Below are 12,877 nucleotides of genomic sequence, written 5' to 3' on the forward strand. Positions count from 1 at the left end.
ATCTTAATGTTATTGAGTCTAATGTTTTTGTTACTTTTCCACCGTTTCTGATTCTTACAAATGTTATCAAGATATGGGAGGTTTGTCGCTTTAGGGTTCTTTGTTATACTTTAAAATTTTGTATATATTGGCCTCTGATCCCACTAAATTTGGGAACAAATTGCTGCCTGCGTAGTAGACGAGACAGCAGCCTAGCACACTGTAAGTGACCTCATAAACACCAGTGCATTTATCAGATTTGTTCATTTACTTGAGCTGGTTCACTTCAGTGTTTTATTATATTAATTTATAATAGTTTCAGATTTAGTTCCATAATTTTTCCTCTTTCCACAGGAGTTTATTCTCATAGATGTGGATTATTGTGTGAACAATTTCAGGGGCATTTAGAATGTTAAGGCTACATCAGAATAATTTTAAAAATAACTGTTGTGTTTGTTTATGAATTGGAGCTTATCTGGTGAATTTAAATACCTTCCTTGACAAATAGTTACATTTTTTAGTCAGTATTTTTAAAAATCTAGAACTATCAGAATCAGTTTTCTGCTAGAGTTGGACACTTTAATAGATAGTAAATCTCATCCCATTCTTACCTAAAGGACAAAGTTAGATACACCTAAATCTTGTATTTAATTTTTCCAGTAACACCGTAAATAAAATAGGGCTACCATGATATAATACATGAAGCCTTCCTTAGGCTGGGTAATAGGATTTTAAATTTATGTAGAGTCATCAATTTCAGGCATGCTCTCCTAAAATGAGGGTGCTCTGAATAATATTGAGGTCTCAAGATGCCACCAATGTAGGCAATAATCAAATGTATTATCTTAATTAGATATAAAATGTTATTTTAGCTCTTACGTTATTTTTCACTTAATATTGATGAATAGAAATGTGAAATTACTTTTCACAGTTCTTTATGGCAAAATCTGTGCTCAGTAAGCATCCTAGTTATCTGTTGATGTACAATATGTAACTCTAAAACTTAGTGGCTGAACATAGCAACAATCATTTTATCTTCTCTCATAGTTGCTGTGGATCAGGAATTCAGGAAGGTATTAGTTGGGCAGCTCTGGCTTGGGGTCTTGCATGTGGTTTCAGGCAGTGGTGGCTGGAGCTGGAGCATGTAGAGGCTAGCCAGGTATCTCTGTCTTCGTGTCCCCCTAGGGCACCTCCATGTAGTGTCTTTATGTAGGCTAATTTGGACTTCCTCACAGCATGACAGCATCAGGGTGGTAGGACTTCTTTCATGGAGACAGAGGGCTTCAACGCGGATGTTACAATAAACTACACAGAAGCTGCATTGCACTTTATGACCTGTCTCAGAAGTCATGTAGCATCACTTCTGCAATACCATACTGATGGGCTAGTCGCTACGATCTACCCGGATTCAAGGGGCACCACATCACAGTCTAGGAAGTATCATCTGATTTGCAGTCATGTTTCAAAACCTTTAAAATAAGCAATTTGTTGACTAAATGGATAGATGAAATCATAGTAGAGCATGAGACTAACCAGTGTGCTATAGTCTTCCTACCTCCTTCCCAAGTGTGGCTAGTAATACTACTTTACATTTGTATAGCAATATAGTTATCTAAGTTAACTTTTATACCAATCTTGTGAAGTATCCCTTTTTATTAGTAGAGAAACTAAGGCTCACAAATGGTAACTTTCCAGGAGCCATAGAAGTGGCTGGTAAATGCTTGCCAGAAATCGTGTAGACTTTACATTAAAACCCTCAAGGGAGGGAGGTGTCACATTTGATTCTATTTTGCATCTCTGGCAGAGTGCCTGGTACAAAGTACAGTAAACGCTTAGTAAATGTTCTTCAAACTAGAGTGAGAAACGGTGACAGATCCAAAAAATAGGCCTTCAGTAATTGATGCAAGGACATGGGTTATCCATGTGGGGGAAAAAATACTGGATTGCTCTTCACAACTCAATGAAAAACAATCCCTAATGGATTAAAGTCTTAAAAAGTTAAACTTTAAAGCTTCTGGAAGCTTATATAGAAATACACCTTTATGACATCTGATCAGGGAAGTATTTCTTAAACAAGACACCAAAAGTGCTAACTATAAAATATAAGTCTGATAAACATGACTACATTAAAATAAAGAACTTTTATTAATAAAGTGAAAAGACACTAATAAAAAAAAAATACTCAAATACTAAAAAAAGAAATTTACAAAATATGAAACTAGCAAAGCATTAGTACCTAGGATATATAAAGAGCTACTGTAATCAGTAAAAAAGACAAACATCCCAATAGAAAAATGGGCAGATGACATGAAAGGTATTTCAGATGAAACACAAATGGCAATTAAACATATGAAAAGATGTTTAACCTCATTAGGTCAGGGAAGTTCAAATAAGGACTGCAATAAGATACCATTTTTCACTCACCAGATTGGCAAAAATGAACAAGTCTGACAATGCCAAGTATCTGTGTGGATGTGAGTCAATGGGAATATTTGTGCACTGCTAGTAAAGGTGTAAAATGATTTTTTAAATAATAGTAATAACTAATTCGGAGAAAAATCTAATATTATGAAGTTGGATCTTACATTCTCCGTAACTTAGCATACCCTCCCCACCCCCACCTCAGCATTTACCTAGAAATAGGTTTGCATTTGTGCACAGGTGACATGGGACATGTATTCGTAACAACATTATCTATAATAGCAAAACACTGAAACAACTCAGATTTCCATCAACAGGAAAATGGAGCAATAAATTGTAGTAGATTTACAATGGGATGTTTTATAGCAGTGAAGGAAATAAACTACAGCAACATGCAACAGCATGGCTGAATCTTAGGAACAACGAAAGAAAAAAAGAAATTGCAGAGCACTGCATACAACATGATATCATTTAAAAATAAAAGGTTTGTACTAAAAAAAGTAAAAATAAAAAAATAATAAAAAGGAGCAAAACTAAACAATGTATACATAAGTGGTAATGCTGGAAGAAAATATGTAACACAAAATTCAAGAGAGTGGTTACCTGTTACATAGATAAAGGCAACAGTGTTTTAATATTGTATTTCATAAGTTTAAGGGTGGATTTAATTTGTCTTTAAAACATATATATGTAGTTATAGTCATTTGTAGATTTCAAATATTACATAAAAATATAACATTTAATGTATCCTTAATTCTAAAATTAATTCTTAATTTTCTAGAAGAAAAAAAAGAGAAGCGAAAAACAAGGATGTCCTCATCCCTTTAGCTAAAAAATGTCCAGGTATCAAAAGCCAGCAGTATGGACTCAAGTCTTGGTGTTTCCCTGTGCTGACAAAGGCTTCTCGATCATTGGCTAAAAAGCCTGCAAAGATCAAAAAAGCCACATTGGTGAGAAAAAATGTACAATGTCTCCATGTTGAAACAATCCAGGCCTGTAATATTTTATTCCAGTGGCCTACTGAGTAGTAAGTACAGGAAAGGGATTCTTTAGTGAAATTGAGTGAATTATACAAGCTAAATTGAGAAATACAATTATCTATTGTAATATTATTTATATTTTTTTCAGAGCTGTGGAATTTGGTCTTTGCCAGTTCATCTTAGCCAATTAGTAATTTAAACAGAAAAGTTTTAATGTTACAGTGTAAATGAATAGGTCACAGAATTAAGTATAGATGCTTTTAAGCATTATGTGATCTACCAGCTGTGGAAGAATCAGTGCCTTAAAACTACGGTTTAAAAAAAAAAAAAGAGAGAGAGAAAAAAATTTTTTTTTGAAGAGGAAAAGCTCTGTCCAAAATTCAACATAGCAGTGGTAATTCCCTCTACTTACCATGCCTTCTTGATTTTGAAATGCGTAATTCTAGTCATTGGTCATAATACTACTGAACCTTGTACCTTTGTCAGGCTCTTAAAAGCCGAGGGATCCAATATAAAGCATCAACTACCTTGCCTTAGTTTCCCCGTTAGCCAGTTGTCCCTCTTTTGTGCTTCTCAAGTACAATACTTACTCTCTTTTCACTCACTACATGATATTAACATTATTTGCTGATATATCTTTTTTTCCCTTCATGTGACTTATAGAGCCTCAAGGATATTCATCTTTGTTTTCCTAGTGCCTGACGTAAATTGGAGCTCAGTAAATGGTTGTTGAATGGAACAGAGCTAGTCTCAGTTAAAATGTGTCTTCATGCAGTGCGGTTCCCCTCTCCGTGTCCTCACTCTGCCTGTGGCCCACTCAAAAGCAGAGACTCATGATAGGGTATTGAGTTCGGAGTAAGCAAGAGGCCTTTCTGCAGCCCTCCTGTCCAGAGTGCAGGCAGCTGCCTAAGAGCATCCTCTTCACAGTAGTAGGATAGAAACCTGACAGCAAAAAAAAAAAAAAAAAAAGAAAGAAAGAAACCTGACAGCAAGTGTGATTGAAAAAACAAAACAAAACAAAAAAAAGGAAAGACACTGCAAATATAAAAGAATTTATTTCTATCCCCATTTTTACCACTAAACAGCTGTGTGATATTGGAGAAATCATTTAACCTCAATTTTCTTGTCTGTGAAATTAGTATATAAGCATACATGTAAGAATGTGTGTGTGTATGCACTCACACTTTTATATAAAAGTTCTTAGTTACAGGAGGAAGATGGGGAAAACTAAATCTTGTCATCACAGAGTTTAAAATAAGATCCCCTGCTGTCAGATTATATAAATTTGAAAATTACTTCAGAGAACTTTAGCTCCCTACTCCCCCAAAGAGGCATGAGACCTGGTTCAGATTCAAGGGGATTAAATTCTTTTTCAGGAAGGAAGATGCAACTGCGGCAGAGCAGTCTAGAAGTGTTGGCTGATTCCCTCTTAGAAAATCCTTGGGCAGTAATTCTGACCTTGCCTGGAGATTATAAGGGAGAATATTATTATGATCAGCTTTGGGAGAGGAATGTGCTTTAGAAGCACATTTTAGACATGCTTTACTCCTACCAGAGCCCTCCGGAGATTTCCCAAGACCTCAGAGTCTGACTGGCAAAGGGTGTCTGGATATAATTGAATCAGATTTTTGCTAAGTGTCATTTTTCTGGTAAGTCGAACATTTCAGTACAGGTAATTTGTTCATATTTAATTAGACCTAATTTAGAGCTGATTTTTCTCAGAACATCCTTCTACCTGTTTACACTTGGATTACCTATTTGGGGAGATAGGTAGTTTTACCGAATTTAGACCAGGAGTTTGAGTTTACTGTGCCGAGTACACTTTCAGGCTTTCTGAAGTAGCAGCCCTGCTACTCCCAGATATGGCAAGTCCAGGCCCACTGAGTATGAGAGCCCATCCTGATCAAGCATTGGAGTAGAGTAAGAATTCTGCTTACATCAGCTAGTGAGGCTTATGATGAGCCTCTGTCCTAAGCTCAGGGCCACACGTGACCAGGTGAGTGACAGGAACCCAAAAACCCATGCTGCTGTCCAGCTGTGTGCCTTGCTTCTGCCTTGGCGCACTGCCCAGGTGGGAAGGTCCTCTGCTCTGGACCTCAACCTGATCACTTGGGTCCTCACAGTGTACCCAGCCCTTGCCGGGCCCTGCTCACCAGGGATTTTTTTTTCCTCTCTTCCACTCCATATAGCTACTGCCTAGATTCTCCCCAATCTTACAACTTGTAGTATCATCCTGTCTAGGGACTCCTGTTGCCATGCCCCATATCTCAGTACAGACTTCCTGGTGCTGTTAAAGCCAGCCTCAGTCAACCCACGTTAATCACATCCATATGAACACTGTGATTTGAACTGCTGGCCGTCTCTGAGGGAATCAGCCCACAGCCCAGCTATCTCCCTAGCCATTCTGGGTTTCTTGCCATTGCAGGCACCTGCTGCCAGGATCCCAGTATGTGCCAATACCAGCTAGGGAGGGTTCCCACTCCGCTCATGCCAGCGTGCTCAGAAATTCTCCAAGGGCACAGAAGGGGTTATTATGGAAAAGGGTCTAAAAGTTCTCTGCCCCCACTGAGGATAAACTCAGAGGAAACTGTGAGTAACGTATGCATAACAAGTGCTTTAGTACTATGACACAAAATTATTTATTCGCAGGTAAAGTGAGATACAGATTGTTGTATTAAGTAGGACCCTCAGTTAAAATACAACTCTGTTTACCTGCTGCAACAAAATATAAAAAATTACGAGACCTATTGCAGCAAGAGCCTTTTACCAGCAGTCTAAAATGCAGACTCTAAAGCTAAGCACAGTCCTTTTAAAGATCTGATTAGGTGGGAAAATATAAAGCTTGGGGTGAACAGCCCAAGTCTTTCACGGAGAGAGTGTAACCAGGGTAGGTCTCTGAGGCTGAGAGGGCTCTAAAGCTCTAGAGACAGAAGTCCCTCGTTGGCTCTCAACCACACTGAATCCTTTGCACCTGTTGAATCTGTCTGGAGCCCCTTTCCTCCCAGGGACCACAAACTAACCAGCCACCCAGATGTGCCATGTATATTCTGCCATGTGTTTTGAAGAAACATCTGGTGTGTTTACTATCTTGCTGTGGCCGGGGGAATTTTCCACTCTCCTTCAGGGCCCTCCGTCCTTTTGAGTGAGTGTTGTTTGCGTTGCTGCATGTAGGTTCACATGTACTGTCCAGCTCGCCTCCTCTTTGTGCAGTGCTAACTCATTTTCCCCAGATACTTGTCCATATGCAGCTTGATGTGGTCCCTTGATCTCTCTTACCAAATGACAGTAAGGCATTTTTGAAGTGTTGGAAGCCTTTTGCTGGGGTTCTATCCAGCTTTCTATCCAGCTGTCCTTGTTTGATATGTTGGCAAAAGAGTCCTACTCTCCATTTTTGTAGAATTTGCCCATTATTTCTATTTTTGCCTCTCAAGTGGAACCAGGTTAGCAAATGATAGAAAATTAAATCCAGATGATTTGTGATAAGAAATATGTTTTGTGAAAAAGACTACTCAGTCATAAAGAATGTTTTATGAGATTATGCAAATGTTCCCTATTATCGCATTTTCAAGTGGTACAGGCACGCTTGATTCTGATGCAAGGCAAGGAAATTCTGGTTAGCTTTTTATTTATTTAATTTTTCAGTTTTAAATAAGCAGAAGCTCACTAAAGCATGAAAGAACATAGGTTTTCAAAAAGACCTGCCTCATAATCACCTATGTACTTCATAGCCCACCAGAGATGATGAATAAATTTTGCTGTTGGCCTCATAGTTTATAATTTACCCATGCACTGTTGTAACAGAAATCAAAGAGGTTGTCACATTCTTTAATTTCAGGAAACATGTGATCTGGGAAAGATAAAGCCTGAAGCCAGACGATACCTGGAAAAATCAGTGAAAATGGGAAAAAGGAATGGGCTCCATCTTCCAGAACAAGTACAAAATGTGAGTTTGTTTCCTTTTCTTATTAGAAAACAAAAGAATAGATAAAACAAAATACAACAAAAAACAGGAAATAGGGAAACACATGTTTGTAATATGGGAAATAACCCATAATACAAATCAGTTTACAATGTATTTAGTAGTCAACGATTTTAAATTCCACAACTCCTATTAACCTCATGATGACTGACAAACAACTGATAACTTAATTGTTCTTTAATCCTGTCAAGATTTTATTTGTTTCATGTGTGCCAGGCTTATTTTCCCTGCTCTAGTGTACATTCTCTGGTAACTAGTTCAGATCTTAATAGTTGATTTGTATTCTTACTCCCTTGTTCATAAAGAGATAGGGCACTGGTAATAAAATCCCTATGATGGAGAGTTTTCAAACCAGCATTTTGGAATGGAATACCCTGTGAGTAATATATGCTCCTTAAAGGTGGAGAGATTAGCTTTTCAGCCTTTCTCCTTTGTCTAATACCATTCAGATCTTTCAGTTTCAGAAGTAAACTCAGCTGCAGAATTAACTCATTCTTCTGGACAGGATATATAACCCATGATTTATTTCCAGGTTATTCTTCTCACCAGTAGAACTGGAAAAAATTTGGAAAGAAATTCAAACTGAGTGATGTCAGCATGGTAGATACATGTGAAGGCACCACTGAGATATGGGCACCTTTCCTCCACCAAAATGCCCTTCAGACACCTTGTATCTTCTTCATCCTAGTTACAGGAGAAGTGTGACTGATCTCTCTTTGCCTTCATGAACATTGTAATAGTCAACCCTGTTGAAACAGTCCAAACAATGGAAGAGTTTTATTTGCTTGTATAAGCGGAAGATCCAGAGGCAGTTGGGGTTCAGGAGTTAGTTTGAGTCAGATGCTCAGTGGTGTCATTGGCCACCTGATTTTTCTATTTCTCTACTCTGTCTCCTTCAGTGTTAGTTATCCAAAGGCTGGCTTCCTTTTATTACTAAAATGGCTGCAAATATAAAAACCCCACCATCCAGAAGGACATAGAGAAGCCCACATTAGACCTCCCCTCATGTCTTAATGGCCCAGATGGGATCACATGCCTAATCCTGAATCCTTCTTTAGTCAGGGGAATGCCAGGCCTGGGTTCCCTAAACCAGTCACTGCTGCAGTGATGATGGGATTACCTGACTGGTGTAGAGGTCACACCCTGGACTTCAGATAGGATCCTGTCCCGCCTAAATTGCATGGCTGCTGTAGAGTTGGGGAGAAGTGGAAGGGAGCTGGGGACACGACCAGAGTGTCCAAAAATGACACTGCACAGTATGTGTTAAGTCTCAAATTTATTGTGTATACGAATTACCTGGAGGGCTTGTTGAAGCTCTGATTATACAAAGCCCCACCTCTGAGAGTTTGTGTTTCAGCAGGTTTGGTATGGGTCTCGAAATTGGCATTTCTGGACTTGGGTGGTGCAGTGGTTAAGAATCAGCCTGCCAATGCAGGGGACACGGGTTCGAGCCCTGGTCCGGGAAGATCCCACATGCTGCGGAGCAACTAAGCCCATGTGCCACAACTACTGAGCCTGCGCTCTGGAGCCCACATGCCACAACTACTGAGCCCGTGTGCCACAACTACTGAAGCCCGCGTGCCTAGAGCCCGTGCTCCGCAACAGGAGAAGCCACCGCAATGAGAAGCCAGCGCCCTGCAATGAAGAGTAGCCCCCGCTCGCTGCAACTAGAGAAAGCCCTCACGCAGCAACAAAGATCCAACGCAGCCAAAAATAAATAAATAAATAAATTTAATTTTTAAAAAAAAAGGGCATTTCTAACAAGTTCCCAGGTGATGTTGATACTTCTGGTCAGAAGCACACTTTGAGAAAGTGTGCGGTTTATGTAAGTTTTATTATCTAGCACTTTTAGAAGAGTGGGACAGGTTAATAAATTATCTCATGTGTTTTCTTGTGGTGTTCTTCCTGTTGCTTCCTTTGATCTCCCAGCTAACACTTTTTTTTCCCACCTAGTACTTTTTATGTAAATGTTAGGGCCCATAAATCGCCTTTATTTGCAAACGCTCTATAAAACTAAGACATATCTTGTTTTCCAAAGGAACCATAGAAGTAATCACTCAGTTCTTATCTCTTGGCTTACTTCAGTACCCAATACTGATTTACTAAATTAAAATTTAGAATTTGGAAAGATTCGAAGTGTTAATTATTAACAGGCTACTAGATTCATTCATTCACTCAGCAAGCTACTTATTGTGTATGTGCTATATGCCAGACTCTGCTTTGACTATACCTCCTAAATGTATTTAGTTCTTACAAATTTATGCCTAATTTCTAACACATCACCAGGATTGCTTTTTTGTACATATTACATACAAATACTCATGGACACAATGTAGAAGATTGCAGAAAACTATGGTGTCAAGCACATCTCTAAGAAAGTACTTCCTGAGAGTTGGGTACAGAACCCAGTCTTCATATAAAAGTGAAACTTACTTGACTGATGGCAATAAAAATGAAAATTTCATTTTATTGCTAAGGTCCTGCATTTGTATCTTTGTTTCAGGAAATTAAAGCAATGAAGAAAAGAATGAGTGAGCTATGTATTGACTTTAACAAAAACCTCAATGAGGATGATACCTTCCTTGAATTTTCCAAGGCTGAACTTGGTAAAGTTTTGTTGTTTTTTCGATTAAATCTGTAATTTAGGCAAATAATGTCACCTCACAGTTTGCCAAATCAAAGTTAGAAGAATTCTTTTTAAAATGTACCTTCTACAGAACCCACCACCCCTTCTACAAAAAAACACAACCAAACCACGTCTAGATTTTAGGCTATAAGAATGTATACTGTTTCTAGAGACAGTCCAGAAGAAATTTCATAATCTTTCTTGGTAACTCATGCTAGTGTTTAACAGCCTTCAGTGCTTTGAATTTTTTTCTGCCTCACAATGTCCTCTACATTGTAACTTAAACTAGTCTTTCCTTATTCTTTGATGGATTTTTCTTGGCTTAATTTTGCCTGTTCTTCATCAAAACGCCATCTATACAAGCGCACTGAAGCCTGTTCATATTTTGAATTACCATCTCCCAGGCCACCTGTCCTCTAACTGCCACCCCCATTACAATAACGTCAAAGCGATATTATAAGGATTGTCATTATTTTACTTGAATTTCAATTACTCCACAAAATTCCTAGAGCTTCTTAAAGGCACCATGCCAATGCTAAATAAACCAATAATGAGTGGAAAAATTGAAGTACGAGAGAATGATTTTTTTGCAGGTGCTCTTCCTGATGATTTCATTGACAGTTTGGAAAAGACAGATGATGACAAGTATAAAATTACCTTAAAATATCCACACTATTTTCCTGTCATGAAGAAATGTTGTATCCCTGAAACCAGAAGGAAGATGGAAATGGCTTTTAATACAAGATGCAAAGAGGTACTATAAATGTTTGTCTTTCTTTTGTTTCTATGGAAGATTTTAAGAAAAGGGTTTGCTTTGTTTACCAATGTTGAACCAGAGGCTGATTCCTCTGTGTGAATTTTTATTTGTGTGAAGGTTATGCCTCCTAAATCCTCAGACTTACAAGACACCTTTTTCCTTGTTCTTTGGCAACCTGCTTGGTATGGCCATAGGCTAAGCTGTTCTAATACAAATAGAATGGATTAAAGAAACTAAAAGTTGTATTCTTCTTCCAAGTCAACAGTCCAGGGCTGGCGGGATACCTCTCTCTCCTCAACAAGTGACTTCTAAGGCAGTTGTCACCATTTTCCAGCCTGTTGGGAAGAGGGAAAATAAAACACAGAGCAAGCATCTTTAAGAAGAAGACCTGGAAATGACATCCATCAACTCTATTCACATCCCACTGACCCAAATTCCATCATATAACTGTATCTAGCTGCAGGGGACACTGGGAAATATAGTCTTCAGTTGATAGCCATTTGCTCAGCTGAGGGCATTCTATTACTAAAAGGAAAAAAAGGAAGAATTAGAAATGAATTCTAAGAGTCACCTAGCCAACTTCACCACAGTCTGCCTCTCTGGCTATCCTAGTAATCTTGAGCACCCTTTTTTTCCCCACATAGAACCCATTCACCGTATGTCAGATCCCAACCAGTTACTGCCTTTAGCTCAAAGACCAGGATCTGTGAGTGGTACACAGTCCTCCCCAGTTATACCTTCTCGTGATCTGGCCGCATGTGAAAGGTTAGAAAACTTGTCTGGCCCGCTCACCTCCACCACGTACCCAGTGGTAGAATAGGAACAGAAAACCACACTAAAGACTCCCATTTGGAAAAGGAAAGAATGGGAAACAAAGCAAGCCCATACCAATTTTCAGAAACAATTTGGCAGGAATTGTGAGGATTCCGAGCTCTGGTGAAGTTCCTGGGATAGCCCGTTGGACTTACTTGGGTCTCCTTTCTAGCAGGAATTCCTTTAGCAATTGTATGCCATGGCCCCTGGTTTTGCCTGCAGGGAATTCTTTCTTGTCCGTTACCCTCCATGACCATATCCTGGGCAGCTGCTTGTATAGATTCCTGCTGATGCCAGTTTTGAAGCCTGAGGGTTGCTTTTGTAGGCCAAGCTTAATGATATCTTTGGTAATAAAATTCCCTCAAAAACTTAATAGCTTTCTTGTCTGTTTGCTTCCAATCAGATTCATGTTAAAATAACAACACCCAAATACCACTTTTGGTCATAGTTCTCAAATCCACCACATCTTTCCTTATATACGGGCTCCTGTATGGTGTCCATCCTGCTGTTCTTCAATTTAATGGAGTCTGCTTCAGGGGCCCCTGAAACAGTAGGCTTGAGGAAGAAGGCAGCACCCTCGCACTAATCTTCACAGTTCAGTAACTCTGAGTGGCAGTCTTTTCTCCTGGTCTCCGGAGAACAGAGCAATTACCTTTTCCAGTCACCTGAAGCCCCACATCAGGGGCCACAGGCAGGACCTCTCTTAGCAGAACTCTTTTCCCTCCATCTTTGCAAACTGACCAATCCTCACTTGAGCTCTCTCTCATGTAATCTTTCCAAAAGCAACAAATACCAACAAACAGACACCAACATTATTAGTTTTCACAAACAATTACCCTAGAGCTAAGACCCAGTAGGTGACTGGCCTGCCTTCCAAGTTATGGCGAGTAACAATTTTAACAAATGTTATCCACGATATCATGAGGATTACCAGCTTCCCACTTGACAGCATCTGTGTCCTCACCTTCCATTCCTGTACATTTTTCATTTGGGTTATAGCAGCACCCTATTCCTACTATTAGTCTCTGTGGGTATTAGGCTACAGGTTAAACAAATGTGCAAAGTCAACCAAAAGCACAGTGACTCAAATAAGCTAAAAGTTATTTTTCTTCAGAAAGGATTAGTGGATACCAGGGGCTGGGAGACTGGGAAATTATTGCTTAATGGTTACCAAGTTTCTGTTTAGGGTGTTAGAAAAGTCTTGGAAACAGTGGTAATGGTTGCACAACAGTGTAAATTATAATTGGTGCCATTGAATTGTACACTTAAAAATGGGCTAAAATGGTATATTTTGTGTTAGGTATGTTTTAGTACACTTTTTT

The 12,877-nt window shown here is 38.9% G+C and overlaps 1 protein-coding gene across 3 annotated transcripts in view; it reads left to right on the top strand.

Annotated features, from left to right (window-relative positions):
- The window catches only part of NLN (neurolysin), a 95,206-nt gene that overhangs the window by 46,376 nt on the left and 35,953 nt on the right, over positions 1 to 12,877 (top strand). For all 3 annotated transcript variants that reach the window (XM_061187861.1, XM_061187863.1, XM_061187862.1), the window contains 3 exons: positions 7,216 to 7,323; positions 9,863 to 9,965; positions 10,579 to 10,739. In XM_061187861.1, the coding sequence (XP_061043844.1) occupies positions 7,216 to 7,323; positions 9,863 to 9,965; positions 10,579 to 10,739 (372 nt within the window). The remainder of the gene's footprint in view (positions 1 to 7,215; positions 7,324 to 9,862; positions 9,966 to 10,578; positions 10,740 to 12,877) is intronic.

This window comes from Eubalaena glacialis, chromosome 4 (genome assembly GCF_028564815.1).
Source record: "Eubalaena glacialis isolate mEubGla1 chromosome 4, mEubGla1.1.hap2.+ XY, whole genome shotgun sequence".
NCBI lineage: Eukaryota > Metazoa > Chordata > Mammalia > Artiodactyla > Balaenidae > Eubalaena > Eubalaena glacialis.